The sequence below is a fragment of the Sebastes umbrosus genome, chromosome 16 (genome assembly GCF_015220745.1).
Source record: "Sebastes umbrosus isolate fSebUmb1 chromosome 16, fSebUmb1.pri, whole genome shotgun sequence".
Lineage (NCBI taxonomy): Eukaryota > Metazoa > Chordata > Actinopteri > Perciformes > Sebastidae > Sebastes > Sebastes umbrosus.
The window spans coordinates 10,063,084-10,077,530 of NC_051284.1; the positions used below are offsets into that span (position 1 = coordinate 10,063,084).

A 14,447-nucleotide genomic window follows, 5' to 3' on the forward strand; every position below is an offset into this window, starting at 1 on the left:
GGAGCCTTGCTGTCTCTGAGCAGCTGTCAATCACTCGCAAACTCCGATCAAACGGTCAAACTACGCATATGAATCAATATTCTGTTACTGTAATGTCTATTTCTTACATAAAATGTTTTCAGAAACATCTTGTAGTGTACTGTTTAGCTTTAAAATTAGAAAGTTTGTGAGCCGGCAGCCGTGTTGAGATCAGTTGAGGAAATACCAAGCACCGCCCACCAGCCAGAGCACAGCCAATAGGAACACTCTCTCTCTGAAATGACTTGTGATTGGCCAAAGTCTCCCATCACAGGCTAGATTTTCTAAAGCCTGAAAACAGAGCCATGAGGAGGTGCAGAAGTCTAGTTTTCTCTCAGAACACTTGAATTACAATATGCTGAAAGGTTATTGTGGAATTTTTTCGCCCAATGACGCCAAAAACGTTCACACTACCGACTTGACACTTTGAGCAGACTCTCCACGGTCTTGAAAATCACTCATCATTGCCAACTCTGGTTTATAATCTGGTTCAAAACTCAAAAACCACAAACTACTGTAGCTCCGCAGAGTGCAGACTGAAATATGAACACAAAATGGGCCGCATGTGTAAAAGCTTCACAGAAGACTCACTTTTCCATGTGATGGCACAGAGAAAGACACACAGTATAGAAAGACAGGGAATTGGATGTAAAGAAGAATAGCGAGGGGTTTGTTCGGCTAAACATTTGCTTTGGCAGGCCCCGGAGTAGAGGGGCGGTGTTCTACTGGTCCCCTGACATGCATCCAGAGGAGCCCCTCTGTCTTGAACATAAATCTGAATGGAGTGGGAGTTATCATACTTTCCCCCCCCCTTCTCGGCTAAACCCCGCATTCCTCCCAGACACCGCTTCGTACAAACAAAGTGGCCCGTTCCCACCGCCCTGACATTGGGAAAGGCGATGGTTTGTCATGGAAAAATCCGGAGGCATCTCAAGAGTCCTTTAGAAGTTGTTTTCTTTCTTTTTTTTCCTCCCACCCCACAAGGCTCAGCAATGGATCAACGCTTTGCCTGGTGGCTGTGTTTTCTCTCTTTGTGGTGGGGAGAAAGCTATGTTGGATGTGTAGTTCACACATAAGATGTCAGGTCCTATCAGATAGAGTATAACTAATGGTCCAAATGAGCTGGAGTTGAATGAAATACACCGAACTAAGGCCCAAAGATGCAGGGATGCACACACACACACATATGAAATGAGTGTGCATTGGGAGGCAAGTCGTTATAGAAAACCCTGGTAACACATTCCATAGGAGTCTGCCTCCTCCCTCAAAGGGAGTCTTTTGTGCGTATTGAAAGGCAGAGGGGTTACAGGGTTTCTCGCTTTAGGGTGCCGAGAATAATGCTCGCCCCTCAAGACAATGACCTCATCCTGACTCTCTCTCTGCGTGTACGCATTTGTACGAGCGTTGGGAACGAGTGTGACTGCGTTTGTGACAGTTTACTGTATATGCATGGATGGCAGAGAGAGAGAGAAAGTCAAAGAGGCAGAAAGAGAAGCAGGAAGTGTTCGGTCAAGGATGGATTACAAGGGGAAAAGGGTTCTGAATAGATCCTCAGGAGGGAAGTATTTCTCTCCCCTCTGTCTGATTGGCGTCCACCCCCCTCTTCATTGTCTGTCCACGGTGAAATGATCTGTAGATGACATTGGTGAGAGTCGGAGGTAATGTAAAGCGCACACACACACACACAGCAGCAGCCAGCCAGGCCCAGGGAGCGGTGGGCTTCGACAGGAAATTCCTTTACAGCCTTTCTGCTGACTAAGGCCTCCGAGTGGGAACAGAGTAAGAAAGAATGTAATGTATATGGTGTCTGTGTTATTTGGGGTCTGGTTCGGGCAGCATATGCATAAGCCATTACTAAAGGGCTGTGAGGGGTTTCAGAATAAAAGAGCGGTAATATCATTCAACAAATAAGCAGGTAATTGCAGCAACAAAAGCACAGCTCAAGAGTCTTTACAGCCCTTAGATGATGAATTGGATTTGCCTGAGTTGGCCCTGAATAATCTTTTTTTAAAATATATCCAATAGCATGCTTGCAGGCAATCAAAGTTCAAGGTTCTGTTTATTTTTCTTTAAAAGGTGCTATTGATAACATTCAGCCACTCGATGTCACATTCTCCCTCCCCCGTTCCACTACATTTACTTCACAACAAGTGGTTGCCAGGCACTTACCGTCAATCTCAGACATTTATTCGTTTTTTTCCACACTAACTGACGACCCAGAGATATCACATGATACCAAGGTCGTTTTGGCTCACAAGCCTTGTTAGAAGTGGGAACCAAACGTCAGATATCTTCCACGGAGATAAACAAAACATTCATTTTGGACCCGCCAAAATAATAAAAAAAAGATAAATTCAAAATCTGAATTTTTTTCAGGAAAAGCCTTTATTCGGCACCTTTCTAAAAGCTCTGTGGATGTATTATTTTTTTAAATATTTGTCTATAAAAAAACGTTATCAATAAGACCTTTAAATCGTGTAAATTTGACAGGGAGATTGGTGCCTCATTTGAATCTTCCTCTGCACTGATGTTAGTCTTGACATTGGTGCAACAGACTGACGGTCACACATCCCCTCGTCTGTTTCATCATCCAGTCACTCATCAAGCCCCCCTACAACCACACCCACCACACACACTCGGTGTTGTATGCACCCAAAGCCAGACAGACACAGACAGTAGCCATCTTTACAGGCAGCAGCAGCATCCATGTTGCAGAGCCAGCACGCTGCACAGGTGTCCCTACACAGTGACCTACATTAGCCCAGCTGATGCCACCACAAACACCACAGAAACATTTCATCGACTGCACCACCTGAGGCATCCAGTCAGTGAGGGCACGTTAAGAGAGATTCTGTGCGAATATGAAAGAAAGCTGCAGAAATGATATCATTAATGCAGCAGATGATGAACAATGGTATGTCAGAAGAAACATGTGGCCAATCCATCCATGTCTGTGTATGAGATGGATGCTGCAGCTGAGAGAAAAGGAGTGGCAGGTTGGGACTGGGGCGGGTCGATATGGAGCAACAGCGACATCAGGTGACTCGTTTTTATACTGCAGGCATTCTTAAAGATTTTAACATGTACAGATATTGCTTATAATGTTCCAAAACTTTACATTAAGAGTCTTGAATTCGAAATTTGTTTTTATATCTAACCAATCCACCCGTGAGCCGTTCATCACAAACACATTGTTCAAACCCACAGAGCTTTATTTAGAATTCTATTGAAGGCTCTAAAGTGTCCAAAGACGCCAGCTATGTCAGGCTGAATTTTGGAGAAATGTGTATAAAACTATGCATAAGACATCTAGAAATATTTTCATTTATATCTTTAGCTGTCAATCGATTCAAATATTTTAGATTAATCGCATGATTGTCCATGATTAATCGCAATTAATTGCAAATTAAGCACACATTTTCTATCTGTTCAAAATGTACCTTAAAGGGAGATTTGTCAAGTATTTAATACTCTTATCAACATGCGAGTGGGCACGTATTCTTGCTGCAAATCTATGTATATATCCATTACTGGAAATCAATTAACACAAAACAATGACAAATATTGTCCAGAAACCCTCACTCGACTGCATTTAGCATAAAAATATGTTCAAATCATAACATGGCAAACTGCAGCCCAACAGTCAACAACAGCTGTCAGTGTGTCAGTGTGCTGACTTGACTATGACTTGCCCCCAAACTGCATGTGATTATCATAAAGTGGGCATGTCTGTAAAGGGGAGACTCGTGGGTACCCATAGAACCATTTTCATTCACATATCTTGAGGTCAGAGGTCAAGGGATGCCTTTGAAAATTGCCATGACAGTTTTTCCTCGCCAAAATTTAGCACAAGTTTGGGGCATTATTAATAAGCCTTCTTCGCGACAAGCTAGTATGACATGGTTAGTACCAATGGATTCTTTAGGTTTTCTAGTTTCATATGCTGCCAGTATCAGTATAAAACTGAGCCCGCTACAACCTAAAAATTGCAAGTTGCTTTAATGCATTAAAGAAGTTAGTTGCGCTATCGCGTTAACTTTGACAGCCCTAATAGCTTAGTATAATCTTGAGTTTGAATATTTCACTCAGTGTAAACTATCTTTCAATGGAAAGCTATACAAGCTGATGCAAAATACTGTATATACGAGGGGAAATATTTAGCAATGAAAGCATTTTAATGCATTACATTGCAAAGTCATTACAACTGAACACTACAAAAAGGATGACCAGAATCTGTTAATGATATACAGTATACACTGTATAAGCTGTTTACTGTATACAGAGGGACAAAGTGTTTGAGTCAGACAAACCTTTGAAGTGTCCACCCACACATATAATACCATGAATTCATATTAAATTCTAAAAATAAGATTGTAAATTAGATTGAATTAGTGACTATTTTGTTCATAGAACTGACTGGTTCCTCTGAAAAGCCCCCACCCACAGACTTTCTATGAGCCTGTGGGTGGGGACAGGCCCACCTGTCTGTACACCTACCCTTCTGTACGGGGGCAGATAACAATCCTCTATAGTGTCATCTCTCAGGAGGAAATACTTTAAAAGGTGTACCATTTCAGTGATCCTTCAGTTAAAGTTTTAACCAAACGTTGCTTAGAGGAACTCTTTGGTTTACTTTTTATTGTGAAATTCCATTTTTTTCCCCAAGTTTAATAGACCCATTATTTCTACATTGTAGTTATGTTAACATTCAGTTGGTGTTATGAGCAAATAGTTTTGGTATGTGTGGTGATTTCCTGTGCATCGCTTCCACTGTAATTGAAGAACCTCAACGCTCCACTAATTATAGTGTTTTTGTAGCCTAGTCTGGTTCAGTAGCAATATGGACATACTGTACTGGAGTATTTTACAATGCACGACACTAAGCCCCCTTAGCCATGAATCCTTTAATGACAATGATCATTTGAAAAATATAGTGACTTAAAAAAAAGAAAGAACTTGACAGCTTTGAAAACAGACGTGTGTAGAACATCTTTGATTAGTTTCAAAGTGTGAATCTGAAGGGAGTACACAGCCGAGAGTTACAGACATGCAACACGTTGTCGGAAACACAAGAACCTGAAGAAGAACAGCCGATGTCTTTACCGAAAAATAACATACAACTCAACGGTAACCATCTGCACAATGCTTTGCATGTTATTGCACAGACATGCAAATCCAAAGCACATTATACAATAATTAAGCACTTATTTTAGTATAAATATTACATCTCTAGGATTATTTTTTCTCGGTTACATTACAGATGATGGAGAAGGAAGTCGGAAAAAAGCGTGGAGCGTTGCTCGCGTTGCTCCTTGGCCTACTTGGCACGCTGTCTGTTGAGCCGTTTTGAGAAACTTTATCACCGATTTGTTTCCTATACAAGTAAATAACAGACGCTAAACTCAAATTTCAAGCCAAAAAATCCAATATCACGACACCGGAACCAGTTTGAATTCTCCTTAAGTCAAATCTCTCTTAACAAGTTAATGAATTCCCTCGACCCAAACAAGACAACTCATTTAAACGTGACAGAGTTACCACCTGCAACAAGCTTATATATTCAAATGAATCACAAAGAGAAGGGTAAGAACTAATAATGAAACATTATCTGGTTGTGTTTCAGGTGACTGACTGGTAACAAAAAAAACATTTGGATTACATTATCACACTGCTGTGTGTTTTACAAGGCCATATATCTAGTGTCGGGAGTGAATCCAAAATGAAAAAGTGCTCTATATGAAAGGCCAAAATAGTTTTCATTTTTGAAGATTCACTTGCATAATAAAGATGAGAAAGAAAGGGGTACACGTAGAATTAAATCAATCGATAATCCTCACTCAACAATCCCTTGTAAAGCATTTCGTCTTAGAAAGTTGACAAGCAGCATTATAGTTTATGGCTATTTTGCAGCCTGCTGTTAAGTCACTGCCCAACTTGCAATGCGCTCGCAACATATGTGATGTGTTTAATGGCATAAAGAAAAAAAGGGGGAAAACAGCTCCTCCCCTGCTGCGGTGACACCTTTCACGTTCTGACTTGTCACTGCGTGTCCTCAGGTTTTTAAAAAAAGGTCGTGACTAGTGTCGTATGCTCTCTAAGTCAGAAGTTACTCCAAGATAATAGCCAAGACCTGAGTCATGAACCTCGCTAGCGGCCTATCTGCACTGGGCTGACGGAGCAGTGTGATTCTTATTGCCTTGGTCTCCCCGTTGCTCTTTTCAACGGGTTTACCAATATGGTCCAAACCCGCCGGAAAATCCCCTACTGACAATCATGACATGGTGACAGTGTGGACAAAGAGTTAAAACACGTTAAGCATGGTTCGTCTGCCGAGAACTTGCTTTTAATGGCGGGACAGAGTTCGTGTTGCAGCGGCTCTCAGTCCCAGTTCTCCCAGTCTTCGTCCATCTGGTAAAAAAAAAAAAAAGGAAAAGGGGTTAGTGAAACATTCTACATTTTTTATATTTTAATTTAAAGTTGCTATTGATAACATTCAGTCACTAGAGGTTGCATTCTCCCTCCCCCGTTCCACTGCATTCACTTCACAACAAGTGGTTACCAGTTCATTGCACAACCTGCATACTTTATGTTCGAGTGGAGTGAGACACATCTTTCATGGTGGAGTAAAAGTGATCTCATAACATGTAGCTTATACATTAGCTATAGATTTATGTTACTTTGTGCGGGTGGTGTTTCAAGATTCATGTAAGGTATATGGTAAAGATATCTATTTTTAGGTTACGTTTAGCTTGTCGTCTTATCAGTGGTGTGGTGCAGGGGTATACACGACTTATTCTTCAGTCGGCAACCTACTTCTGAATCTCCTCTGATGCACATCTTCGTTATACATTGTTTGAGGGAATTATAACGTTCTACATGCTAAGATGCTAACGTAGCTCCTCGGGGATTGAAACGGTTATTTTGACAATCTAACTGGTGACAACACATTGGTTAAGGTTGTAAGGACTATGGCTGTTCGTAGTTGGGTTGTTGGTGTTGTTTAAATATGCCGAATTGTAATTTTATGTGTTATTGTTGTTCGGACGATTAAGCTAAGACAGCTCATATGTGCTAATGTCAGTTTTCACGGTAAATATTCACATATTCTTCAACCTGACGGAGACACTCAGCCATTTATCTGTTCTTTCCACTCTTAACTGGCAACTTGATTGCTGACGACACAGAGATACCACATGATACCAACGTTGTTATGCTATTGGCTCACAAGCCTTGTTAGAAGTGGGAACCAAACGTCACATATCTCCCACAGAGATAAACAAAACAAACATTCATTTTGGACCCGTCAACATTTTTAAAATGATGAATTCATAATTAATTTTTTTTTTTTTTAAGAAAAAAAAAAAATAATCTGAAAAAAGCGCTGATGTATTTTTTTTTAATTATTCGTCTACACAAAAATGTTATCAAGACCTTTAACATTCTGGTAAATGTCCCAACACCAACCTCTCCAGAAGCTTCTATTTTAGAGAGCGCCATTTGGACTTCTTCTTCTGTCATGTCCAGGTCGAAGTCTTTCTCCCAGTCCTCGCTCACATCGGTGCTGGACCCTGGAGACAGAGAGACACATTTGGAACTTTTCTGTGACCTTGACTCTGCTGCTTCTTCTTCTAAGCCTATTAGGTGGAAAACTCATAACCACATCACTGAAGTTAATCCTGTTTGGATTTATACAGAATCTCACTGCCAACTGACAAACGTCCTCAAGTCACCGTACCTTTCTTGCCATTGTTAGAGGGCGTAGATTTCCCGCTGTCAGAGTTGAGCTCGAACACTCTCAGGTCCTGCGGCCCCTCCTCCTTCGCTGCTTCTGGTTTAGAAGTGAGGGCAGCAGCCCGCGCTGACGCCCCGTCGACAGCGACCTCTGGCTGGGTTACAGTTTCCACTTGAGCCTCGGGAGGCGAGTCACTCTTTCCAGGCCTCTGCTCTTCTTGTGTCTTGTCCGAAACATCTTCCAAGCTAGCTTCTGTCAGTTTCTTGGCCAGCTCCGTGGCAACGGGCTCAGGCCGCACCTCCACCTGCGTCGGCAGGCTGACGCTGTCGCTGCTCACTGAGAGGGCGGTGTCGCGCTCTTCGCTGGGAGACAGCACAGGGCTCAGCAGATAGGTTCCCGTGGGAGGCGTCGAGGTCAGCCGGGTCGAGCTGTTGTCCAACGGGGGCGTAAAGTTGAGTAGAGATGATGACGTGGCGCCGAGGAAGTCATCTGACAGGAACAGCATGAACAACAGAGTGTTAAGTGACAGGTTTTAAAGTTGACCTGCTTATTTGCAATGTAAAACTGAAGACAGCATACCCTCCTCCTCCTCCTCCCAGCCCAGGGTCTCCGTGTGTGTCGGCTGTTCTGCCCTCTGCTTCAATGCCACTCTCCTCGCCTCCTCCTAGAAAACACAATCAGAGTCAAATTTTAATATTTGCAATAATAATAAACTTCATTTATACAGCACCTTTCATACATAAAGTGCAGCTCAAAGTGTTTTACAAGAAAAAAATTATAAATAAATACAAGCAATAACACAGGTGTTAAAGACAGAGGTCATCAGTGAGCAAAATGCACCAATAAATAAGACCAATAAAACAGTAAAATACATAAAAACAACAATGCAAGCAGCCTTCCTTAGGTAATGAATGCGTGTTACATTAGTTTTTCTTTCCTCTCCTTTATGTTGTTGACTTCTGCTTGTGAATGCCTTGTTGTTGTGTAATCACAGTTTCATTAATGCAGTACAACACAATACCACAGACGGCTGGCAGATTTACCTTAGAATCTACATCTCTCTAATACTATGTCAAAAAGCAGAATACGACACAGTTGTAGCTTCAGAGATAGGACTGATTAAATGGCTGTTGTACCTGATTGCCTTAGCTTATTTTGGTGTTGCTACTTTTCTGGTATTGTAAATTTTGAAAAAGATCTGCCGTCTGTAAAAATGTATTGTAATACTGATTGTCCAACAACTTTGTAAACAAACACCGTCTTTGTGTTATTTAAATTTAAACATGTTTTAAGACCAAATAATCGCTCATTCAATTAAAGCTGCAGTCGGTAACATTGAGCAAATATGATAAAACGTTATTCATATAAAAACTGTCACTATATCCTGACAGTAGTGCATAAGACAAATGATCTGTGAAAAAATTCCCTCCTTGTGCTCCTAATGGCATTTGCAAGTTTCTACCGTGCCCGAACCTTAACAACCAATCACAGCCGAGCCGGAGCCGGCCAGTCTCTGGGCAGCTGTCAGTGTACTGTTTAGCTGTAAATCAGAAAGTTTGTGACTCGGCCGCCATGTTGAAAACAGTCAAGCCAACAGCAAGTACCGCCAACCAGCTGGAGCAAATTTTCTCATTTTACAACTAAACAGTACACTACAAGATGTTTCTGAAAACATTTGAGGCGAGAAATAGGCATTACAGTAACAGAATATTGATTCATATTTGATCAGCGTCTAGTTTGACCGTTTGATCGGAGTTTAAGTTTCGCCATCAGTGATTGACAGCTGCTGTAGAGACTGCTCAGCTCTGATTGGTTGTTTTCCTCCGGTCTGTGAAATCTTGCAGATGCCATTAGGAGCACCGGAGGACACAGATGGACATGATTTTTTTTCAGATTATCTGTCTCATGCACTACTGTCAGGATATAGGATATAGTTTTTAATAATCATATTTGATCAAAGTTAGCAACTTTAGCTTGAAAGTAAATAACACATAACCAATGCTTTCTACATAACTACTACTACTACTAAGCAGATGGAGCCACAGGCAGTGACTCAGGACCACGAGCATGTTTCAACCAGCAGGTGGCACCAAAGACAATGAATTGAGCTGAAGGGAAAGACATACAGCATTGAGGATAGTTTGCAGTTTAGAATATAAAATAGCATGATTACCTGGTCCAGCTGGAAGACTCTGTAGAAATACCTCTGCCAGAATTCTGAATGGGATACAGCAACCGGCACCTGTGAATAAAAAAAACAAAACTGTCCTCATCTTGTTTTTACTTCCAATTCCTGATGACATCTTGTTCTTTTTTGCATTTAAAAGCACTTGTTGTTGGTCGCTTTGGATAAAAAGCGTCTGCCAAATGAATGTAATGTTTTACTTCAAAACAAAACTAGAGGCTGTGCTCCGTAACAGTATGGGTTGACAAAAGCATCAATACCTACCATTTTGGTGTAAAGGGCTCGTATAGAGGGACTGTTGACCAAATGCTCTGAGATTTCTCCTTTCTTATCTTCCAAACTGAAGCCGGACAGCCAGTTGTCAAACTGCTCCGGGGGACCTGGACAAAAATAACTTCTCATTAAATTAAACTCAAAAGACACCAAAGTGCATCAGCAAATATTAAGATCACATGTATTATCCCATCAATCTTACAATTATCACATTTTGAATTAAATTGCAGGTCACCACACAAATCCAGCAAACTAATAATTCAGTACTGGTACCATTACTCATTAGTATTCAAATCCTGGCAACGCTTTAAGAATGGTGAACAAAAATGACTTTGAGTTGTCAGGGCAGCTTTTAAAAGGCGGATAATATAACTTTTATGATCGGACATTTAGGGGCATTTATGTGTCACCGCACAAAAACAGATGGGTAGTATAGATAGTGAGTAATCTTAAAAGGTGGAATAGTATCTACATTATTAACATCTACTGTTCGCAATCAGAAGAACGACAATATTTAAGAATACCTTACTTCAAACACAATATAACTAATGCCAGTCTAACATTCTGGTGGAGGTCTTGCACTACTTCACTGTGTCTTTGCTGTCTTACCGTCGGGCTCATTGCAGTATGTAGCAGGGTCAGCTTGCAAACTGTAGAGACGTGCCTGCAGGACAAACAAATGCTCAGCTGTGCTTGTTTTGTCTCAACATGTACATCATGCGCTCACTTTCACAGTCCTGCAGCCTCTTATGATGAAACATAAGAAACCTAAATCTGTCCTGAATCCAACACTTTGTTCAACATTTTCAAGGAGATGCACCAGAAGGTTACATTTTCCATTTAAATGTTGATTCACAATGCTTAGCTGTGCTGTTTTATCATTTACAATCAACCTGTCGTATTAACAGGAGACTTTAAAGCCATTTTTTTCAGCTGAAAGTACAAGTAGAACTGTCGCCCACCTTAGAACTGTCGTAGATCTCTGTAGTTCCTGATGGCGTTGCAACCAGTGTGATTACATCACAGTCAATGGTTTTATCAGGGGGTGGAGCGAGCGTGTCTGTTATCACCCCTAAGAAACTAGAGAGGCTCTTCTTCACCTTTTCTGAGGTCTCAGAGGAACCTTCCACCTGGAAACAGCACAAATAGACAGGTTACATTTGGCATTTAGCAACTAACACCCCATTCATACTGCAGATATGCGACGTGGGTTTACTGACCGGGTTTACAACCACCGTTTGAATGCTTGATTGTCAAGAGACACTTGGATAAAAACAATAAACAAGGTAAAGGCTGCAACTTACCGCAAGCTTGTTCCTGACAGCATGGGCTGTAGCCACAATTGAGCAGGTCGTGTCATGTTGCACCACAGTGGAGAACTCTGTCAGGTCTCGCTTTATGAACTCTAAGGCCTCAGTTGACTGCGAAGAAGAGAGTCAAATAATTATAAATCAAAATCAAGATTCAGCTTTTTCATCTCCATTAAGAAATTATTGTGTCAGACAAGTGTATTTGTGCATAAAAGCATAACATTCAAATAACACAAGAAATAACTGCTCACGTCATCAATAGACAGAAAACATAGGGGTGTCGCAACATACTGGTATTGACGATAACCGTGATATTTAAAAAAAAAAATGAAATATTGATATCATGTTAATAATACACACATGATAATATTGTGTAAATAATCCAGCGCCTTTTAAATCACGCTTTTGTACAGTTATGGTTGCAGATTGTCTCTCTACCTCCCTATGAGTTTAATTAATTTGACAAAAAAAGAGACAAAACGCACAATAAACAAAGTTAAAGATGAATGTGACTAATAGCATTATTATTATGATTTTTCTTTTTGAAATTTTCTAAAGATATTGCGTTAATATTTTTATCATGAATTCTTTTTGCCATGATAATCATGTAATGAAAATCTGATAGATATTGCGACAGCCCTGAGCGTAAATATAAAAACTTGAAGAAAAGCAGTAAAATTTAATGGAGATTTTAATTTATTAAGGAGGCCTGATAGGTCAACAACCTTCAGGCACTGTGAACTAATCATCCCACTTGTTCTCAAATGTCTTCCTGGAACATCATGTTCTGAGACCTGAATAGCTGTAACTTTCTTGATCATGCCTTTGAAACAACCTTAAAAATGCTGCGCAACCAGTTTTTATTGGCAAGAGGTAAAGGTTCTAAAATCACACTGTCACCACAGAAAGGTGCGAATACAGATTTGGACATAAAGCTGTACAACTTGTGTTCAAGTTATTTGGGGGGGAAAAACAGCCTTTGCTGACCACGGCAGTTTTACATCTACGAATCTTATTTTGTCAGTAATAACAGTGCCTGGGTATCTATATGTTTTGGCTCTGATCTTTCATGGCAACTACTGTATGTAGATACTGTTTGTTGTTCACTAAAATCTAACTCTTGTTGTATACATGTTATATATGAGAGAGGAGGGTGATGGCTAAGCTGTCATCCATGATGGAGGATGACTCCCACCCCATGCAGGACACCATCCAGTAATGGAGAGCTCTTTCAGCGACAGGCTGCTCCACCCAAAGTGTGTGAAGGAGCGCTATCGCATGTCCTTCCATTCTGCAGCTGTCAGACTCAACAACCAGCACTGCTCCCAGTAGACCACTAACACACCAAATACTGACAATAACCTGATATTTTCAGGTGGAATTTCATTTCATTCTCACTGTGCAATATCATTTCCAACTTGTGTTATTTCTTTAATAGTCTGTTTATTGTCAATACTGTATATACTGCTCCTATTTTTATACTTCCTTCTATTTAAATGGTTCCTATTTTTGTTACACTTTGTTCAGCTCTTTTTTTACTGTGTTAGCTGATGCATCTTGTTTTTTTTGCACTCTCCCCTTTGCTGCTGTACACTGCAAATTTCCCCACTGCAAGACTAATAAAGGAATATCTTATCTTATATGTTGTTTTTATGTTATGATTTACACATTGAAGGGGGAGTAGTGGCTGGCGTTGTCCCCAGAACAACATCAGACAAAACATTGTAAATGCTGGCAAACTAATGATACAGCACAAAGCACTGTAATTGTCCATGATTTGGGTGACTTCTTGATTGTGGATTACCTTTTCTTTGACAGCCTGGAAGCTCTGCTGCAGCCAGCCTCCCCACCAGCCTTCTCTGTAAACACACAGACACCAAAACAGCAAAGATCATATCTCCATAATCATAACACCACATCTGCACGACCGCTGTACAAACACGCTTTGTCAATATAGCCCAGACTTCAGACGTAATGACTAGTCAGCTGCTGCCTCTCTCAAGCTATCTCTTGCTATCTCTAGCTAACTGACACACACACAGGCTAGCAAGCTAACGAGCTAGCTAACGTCATCTATCCACGCCACGCAGGCTTAATGTGCCACGAGTACGATTTGTAAAGCTCAACCTACATGTTAAGTGCTCGGTGTAACAATAAAGGACGTGTAAACACAGCGCACTCTTTGTTACAGCGTGATTTAACGCAGCTAACCAGGCTAATGCTAATGCTACCCAGGCTAATGTTTTGGTAAACAAAGTCACTTCCTGATCTGACTCCGTTGAGCTGTATATACAGTACAGCGTGTAACCTAGGCAACTACACCAAAGCTCATTACACACATAACACACTAATGAACACGATGTGTGCTCGATGTCGATGCTCTCCGCTGATTTATATGTTATAAAGCAAATAAAGTAAATAGCCGAGTTCACTCTCACCCTTCAGCCATCTTCACACGATGACATCATCAGTATTTACTGAACTCTGACCCCGCTGGCTGCGTGGCTTGAAAACAAATAATAAAAACACACGTGATCCGATATAACTTCCTTCTTCCTGCGGTATATATATATATATATATATATACAGATAATTACATCCACGATGGGGATACAAAACACTGTTTAATACTGTACAGTTTGTAACCAGGGAACAGTCGTTGCGTTCTATGGTGGCTGCAGAGGAACACATTGGACAGCAACGCTGAAGACTGAGTGGCAAAGAGACTGTAGTGTTGGAAGAAGCACTGTGGGCTCCTGTGCTTACTGAAACAATGAGCATTTGTTTTTTTTTGTTTTTTTGTTGTTTTTTACATTTATCCTTTGATATTGCAATATATTGTTATTAATTGTTGTTTTATTTGTTTGTTTGTTTTATTGACACAATAAACATTAATTACTTCTTTATTGTTTTCTTCCATTTACATGCG

General features: G+C 40.7%; 1 protein-coding gene across 1 annotated transcript; it reads right to left on the reverse strand.

Moving 5' to 3' along the window:
• Positions 1-4,907: 4,907 nt before the first annotated feature.
• On the reverse strand, positions 4,908-14,153 carry bsdc1 (BSD domain containing 1). Its single transcript, XM_037746547.1, has 11 exons — positions 13,957-14,153; positions 13,323-13,377; positions 11,513-11,629; positions 11,171-11,338; positions 10,818-10,872; positions 10,200-10,315; positions 9,924-9,992; positions 8,330-8,414; positions 7,754-8,239; positions 7,483-7,586; positions 4,908-6,426 (listed from the first exon to the last, which is right to left on the reverse strand). The coding sequence occupies exons 1-11, from the start codon at positions 13,965-13,967 to the stop codon at positions 6,397-6,399; spliced, it is 1,296 nt and encodes a 431-aa protein (XP_037602475.1). The 5' UTR covers positions 13,968-14,153; the 3' UTR covers positions 4,908-6,396.
• Between the last annotated feature and the right edge of the window lie 294 nt (positions 14,154-14,447).